This window comes from Oratosquilla oratoria, chromosome 23, assembly GCF_046742065.1.
Source record: "Oratosquilla oratoria isolate Oo_2021 chromosome 23, ASM4674206v1, whole genome shotgun sequence".
NCBI classification, from domain to species: Eukaryota; Metazoa; Arthropoda; class Malacostraca; order Stomatopoda; family Squillidae; genus Oratosquilla; species Oratosquilla oratoria.
This window is the reverse complement of record NC_134799.1, coordinates 54,299,309-54,305,639: the sequence shown is the minus strand read 5'-3', so window position 1 is coordinate 54,305,639 and position 6,331 is coordinate 54,299,309. Positions and strand designations below refer to the sequence as shown.

Sequence of the window (6,331 nt, the reverse complement as noted above, 5' to 3'; positions counted from 1 at the left end):
TTACCGACAGAAGTGGTGTTCTCCCACATACAGCTTGCAATTGTGACTCCTTTTCCTTGCTTACTATAACTTATGTGAATTTACTTTATGCACGATTACGTCGCTGTAACTTGACCAACCCAAATACTCTACTTTTTACTTAAACTACAGAGTATACCTATGAATAGGGCCCTTGTTTTACAGTAGTGTGGGCTGCTGTCCCCCTGTTTCCTTTTGGCTTGTTACGAGTAGAACGTACCTTGCAAGAACCTAATTCGGTCTTGCCACTTAAGTTTATGCCAGGTGATAAACTTCATGATACCTGTAAGGCCTTTAGCTTATTCTCGAGTTAACTTGCCAGGCTCTAAGCAGGTTTCACTTATATATATATATATATATATAGAGTACGGAATATTTTAAATTTAAACCATGGCTAAGCAGAGTGATTTCAAAGCGACTGAGTTTGTGGGTAACCCAGAGATCCAAGAATTCAAAGAGACTAATATTTGTAAGGACGATTTAAAGTATATAGCAAAGACCTTCAATATCTCTTTCAAACCTGACTTAAGGAAAGATGAGCTACGTGCTCTAATTCTAGCTCACTTAGGGGATAAAGATGTCCTCGAAGCTTCACGTTCGTTACAGACTTCAGATCCTAATCTATTACTTGAACTAGAGAAAGTGAAGATAATGTCTCAACAAATGCAAATAGACTATGACAGAGAAGAAAGAGAAAAGGAGAGAGAAGAAAGAGAAAAGGAAAGAGAAAAGGAGAGAGAAGAAAGAGAAAAGGAAAGAGAAAAGGAGAGAGAAGAAAGAGAAAAGGAAAGGGCTCATGAACTTCAACTTAAGCAATTAGACATTCAAAACAATGCCAACTCTCCTAAAACTAAGACTGATTTGCTGAAGTATGTCAAGCTTATACCTACATTTCCTGATAGTGATCCTGAGTCTTTCTTTAGGGAATTTGAATCCACAGCTCTACACTTTGAAATTCCTAAACCTGACTGGGTTTGGCTTATTAAACCTAAGCTGTCTGATAAAGCACTTAAAGTATGTAATAATGTGGACGATAACACTAATTATGACGAGGTTAAAGTAGCAATTCTAGCTTCGTACTCAATCAGTACAGAAGGATACAGACAAGCATTTAGGTCACTTAATAAACTTCAGTATCAAACTTACCATGAATTTGCCTCTGAGAAATTAAGGGGTCTTAAGAGGTGGTTAAAGTCAGCCAGTGTTAATACTTTTGATGAACTTGTTAATGTTATAGCATTAGAGGAATTTATAAGAAAGATTCCCTACTCTATCAAAATGCACCTCATCGATAGGGGAGAAAATGACCTGATTAAGGCCGCACAGTTGGCTGATGTGTTTTCCCTGGTCCATCGTTCGCCCACCAGGGAGAGGAGAGTGCTCCAGCATAATGTAAAGTCTAATAGTGGGTTTAAGGATGGTGAGCTGGTAGATCAGAGTAATTTAAAAACAAATCTAACCTGCTCATTTTGTAAAAGACGTGGACACCACATAAAACAATGCCCAGACCCTAAATGTAAAGTGTCACAAACTACTGCTCCCAGCAAACCTGTAGCTGCAATTCTGTCTGTGCCAACCAGTAAAACTGCCGATATCTTTCAGCCTTTCCGTTCACTTGGTGCCGTGTCTCTGGAGGATGGTGGCGAGGTGCACCCCATTCGTATCGTGAGAGATACAGCTGCTGCCCAGACGGTTATACTAAAGTCATCTGTTCCTGGTATAGACAGCAATTATACCGGCGAAAGTGTGTACCTCCATGACTTTAACAGCCAGTTTCCTTTGAGACTAGCTCGGGTGCACCTCAGCTGCGGCATTGTTCAGGGACCTGTAACGGTGGCGGTGAGCGAACAACCTTCCCTTCCTATCCCAGACTGTAGTTTACTTCTTGGTAATGACATAGCTGGTGGACTTGTACAAACTCCTGCTCCTATCATTTTGAGTGACACTCCCTTAACGCATAACCCTACTGATGAGTTAGAGCGAGAACAGCCAAATTTGTTCCCTAGTTGTGCGGTAACCCGATCCCAAAAATTAAAAGACACACCTACACATTCACCCCTTCCTCCTCCAAGTGCTATTCCACAAATATTCACTGAACAGAGTTTATTAGAAGCACAACAGAATGACACTACTCTAACTCCCTTACACTCTAAAGTAGTTCCCAAGGAAGATATTCTACATCCTCCATCATTCTACTATCATGATAACATCCTCATGAGACTTTACAGACCACCGCAATTATCAGATGATGACACCTGGGCAGAATGTCACCAAATTGTATTACCCACCAGCTTGAGAACTCCTATAATGGAAGTAGCTCACCAAGGTCTCTCAGGTCATTTAGGAATAAGGAAGACATATCTTCGCCTTCTGAATGAGTTTTATTGGCCTGGCATGAAAAAAGATGTAGCTGAATTTGTTAAGAATTGCCACCCATGCCAGATTGTTGGGAAACCTAATGAAACTATACCACCATATCCATTGCAGCCTATTAAAGTACCTTTTGAGCCTTTCAGTAAATTAATTATAGACATTGTTGGACCTCTCCCAAAGACAAAGAAAGGCAACCAATACATTCTCACCACACTTTGCCCAACTACAAGATACCCTGATGCTTTTCCTCTTAAGAATATCTCTGCTAAAACTGTTGCTAATACACTCACTAACTTGTTCACGACCTTTGGAATCCCAGAAGAAATCCAATCAGACAGAGGTAGCAATTTTACCAGTGTTCTATTTGCAGAAGTTCTAAAGCTGTTCGGTATTAAACAAACTCTATCAACAGCTTACCATCCTCAGTCGCAGGGGGCCTTGGAACGTTTTCATCAGACTATGAAATCTATGATTAGGAAGTTCTGCTGTGAGGAAGACAGAGATTGGGATGAGGGCCTGCAATTTCTTCTATTTGCCATAAGGGAAACACCATCAGAATCCCTAGGGGTCTCACCTTTTGAGTTGCTCTTTGGACGCAAGGTAAGAGGACCCCTCAAGGTCATCAAAGATCATTTGATCTCCTTACCTTCTACAAAGTTAGTCACGGTAAACAATTACATTACCTCTCTTAAATCTAACTTGGATAAAGTTCGTTCTTTTGCCAAAACTAACCTAGCTCATGCCCAGTCTGTAATGAAGACTAACTTTGACTCAAAAGCCTTGGTCAGAGAGTTCAAAGAGGGGGACTTAGTCCTGGCATACATCCCTATCTCTGGTTCACCTCTTAGCGCTAAATATCATGGACCATACAAAATTTCTAAGAAACTATCAGATTCTAACTATGTAATTTGAACACCCGACCGTCGCAAGGCTACCCAACATATTCATGTGAACCTAATTAAACCATATAAGACCACTAGCCCACTACTAGACTATGAGAAATAAGTGTTAGCGGTGAATACTGTACTTAATGTTATGTCTCATACACCTAATAATGCCATGTACATTAATTTTGACAAGATTTTACCGAACATTGACTCCCATCCTACCGATAATTCGCATATACTTGGTAACCTAGTTCCCTACCTTAGTCATCTCACGAATGAACATGCCAATGATGTAACTGAAATCATTCACAAATATGACTCTCTCTTCAAAGATGTGTCCGGCATATGCAACATTGCCACTCATGACGTGAAGCTTGTACCTGGATCTTCTCCTATTAGGCACAATCCTTATAGAATCCACCCCCAGAAGCGAGAGCAGATGAGGAGTGAGGTCAACTTCCTGCTCGACCACGGATTGGCCAGCCCGAGTCAATCCCCCTGGGCTTCGCCGTGCCTGCTGGTGCCGAAGGAGGGAGGTCAACTTCGCCTGTGTACGGACTATAGGAGAGTCAACTCTATAACTGTTCCTGACGCATATCCATTACCCCGCGTTGACGACCTAATTGACGAGGTGGGAACAGCCCAGTACATTACTAAAATAGATCTAATGAAAGGTTACTATCAGATACCTTTAACAGAAGAGGCTAAATTGATCTCTGCTTTTACAACACCATTTGGCCTCTATCATTATAATGTCATGCCCTTCGGAATGAGGAATAGTCCGGCCACCTTTCAGAGGGCAATGAACTACCTATTGCAAGACTTAAAGGGTGTGGGGGTGTATTTAGATGACATCTTGATTTTTTCTCATGACTGGCAACAACACCTCCAACAGGTAGATGCTGTGCTATCCAGATTATGCCAAGCCAACCTGACTGTCAAACTCTCCAAGACCAGCTTTGGAAAGGCTACAGTGACGTATCTTGGACATGAAGTTGGGCAAGGCATCGTTCGACCCAAGACTGCTAACATCTCTGCTACCCGGAAGGCGCTCATGAGGTTTTTGGGTATGGCAGGGTACTATCGGAGATTCTGCCCGAACTTCGCCGAAGCTGCACTCCCTCTCACCAAGCTGACCAGCGGTTCTGTTCCATACAAGTGGACACAAAATTGTCAAGCCGCGTTCGAACATCTTAAGGCGATGCTTACAAGGGATCCAGTTCTACGGTCACCAGACTTCACTAAACCCTTCGTTCTCCACACCGATGCTAGTGATGTCGCTATTGGAGCTGTACTTCTCCAGGAGAACACAGACACTCTTCACCCAGTGGCCTACTTCTCTGCAAAACTAGACGTCCATCAACTCAACTATTCTACTGTAGAGAAGGAGCTACTGGCTATAGTGGCTGCTATCAAGAAGTTTGAGTGCTACCTTCAACCTAGCATAAAACCTCTCAAAATATACAGCGACCACAACCCTCTGACCTTTCTACACCGTAACAAAACTTCGAACCAAAGGATGCTTCGGTGGTCTCTGTTCCTTCAACCATTTAACATAGACATCCACCATATCACCGGATCCCAAAACGTGTTGGCCGATACCCTGAGCCGTATATAAACCATCTTATTCTCACTCACCGCCTCTACATCCCGATGTGGCGGCGTCTTAATGGTGGGGGAGTGTAAGGTATACCTCTACTAACCACCTATTACCACCTAACAACCACTACGACACTTCTGAATCACACCACGCCACGTCGCACCATGTTTCATCGAGCCGGCTTCAAACCCTCGAAGCACCTGAGGTTTCGACTCTCTCATATAAAATGAGGGTTCACCGCCCCATGAGTCAGTCTCAGCTGTAAGCTGAATACACTCGCTTCTAACCTGGTGTTGGTGGACGAGAGACGATATCGGACTACTCATCATCCCTTCGGTGCTGGTAACGTAGGGCGTTGCGGAAGGAACCAAGTTCTCTGTGTACTCAAGTTCTTAATTTGTTCAAGTTCCTAGTGGTCAAGTTGAATAGTGTTAAGTTAATTTAAGATAAGTCTAATTTAATGTTAAGTTTAATTGTATTTGTTGGGAATGTCAGTTGGTAATAAATATTGTTAAATGTTATTGTATGCTTTAAATTCATTCACTTCGAAATGCTATGTATGTTCCCCCCTTAGACTAACCTTGACGTACGTAATATTTGATATATATATATATATATATATATATATATATATATATATATATATATATATACATACATACATCGAGAAGGCTCAACTTCGGTGGTACGGCCCCATTAAACGCATGGACCAGGAAAGACGCCCAAAAATGTACCTGGGACGGCAACCTGAAGGAAGAAGACCAAGAAGGGGAAGACTCCGCATGATGCGCTGGAGCATCCAGAACATCAAGGACGCAATAGAGAAGAGAGAGGAAGTGATGTGCAGACAGTGGAAGAACAACTCCACCAGAACAGAAGAAATAGGTGTCTTTATCCACAGTAGGGCCACTGACAGGCGATACGCCTAACAGGAGTTTTGGTGAGAAGAATATATATATATATATATATATATATATATATATATATATATATATATATATATATATATTATGGATAAACATACATGGATACAGATAAACACACACACACACACACACACACACACACACACACACACACACACTATATATATATAATATATATATATATATATATATATTATATATATTCATATGTTGTCGTTTCTTTACTTGAATGATTGATTGATTGATTGATTGATTGATTTTTGCTACTGATATTTGTTACTGCACTTATTTACACATTTGTGTATTCGTTTGGTTCATCCATACACTCTTTTATTTATGTTTCTACAAAAATTTTATATCTATTTATTTATTTATTTTTTCCCTCTAGGTTACCTTTTGTTGCAAGTGTTGCAAGTTTATGTTAAGTTTTGCTGAAATGTAATACAAATATTCATTTGTGAAACTTGGCATGATTGTAATTCAGTAGAATATCTTAATCTTTCTCTAACTTGCCCCCGACACTTAGA

The 6,331-nt window shown here is 40.9% G+C and overlaps 1 protein-coding gene across 1 annotated transcript; it reads left to right on the top strand.

Moving 5' to 3' along the window:
* The first annotated feature begins 408 nt into the window (after positions 1 to 408).
* LOC143037819 (uncharacterized) lies at positions 409 to 3,303 on the top strand. The gene is made up of 2 exons (XM_076206377.1): positions 409 to 660; positions 832 to 3,303. The coding sequence occupies exons 1-2, from the start codon at positions 409 to 411 to the stop codon at positions 3,301 to 3,303; spliced, it is 2,724 nt and encodes a 907-aa protein (XP_076062492.1).
* Positions 3,304 to 6,331: the final 3,028 nt, after the last annotated feature.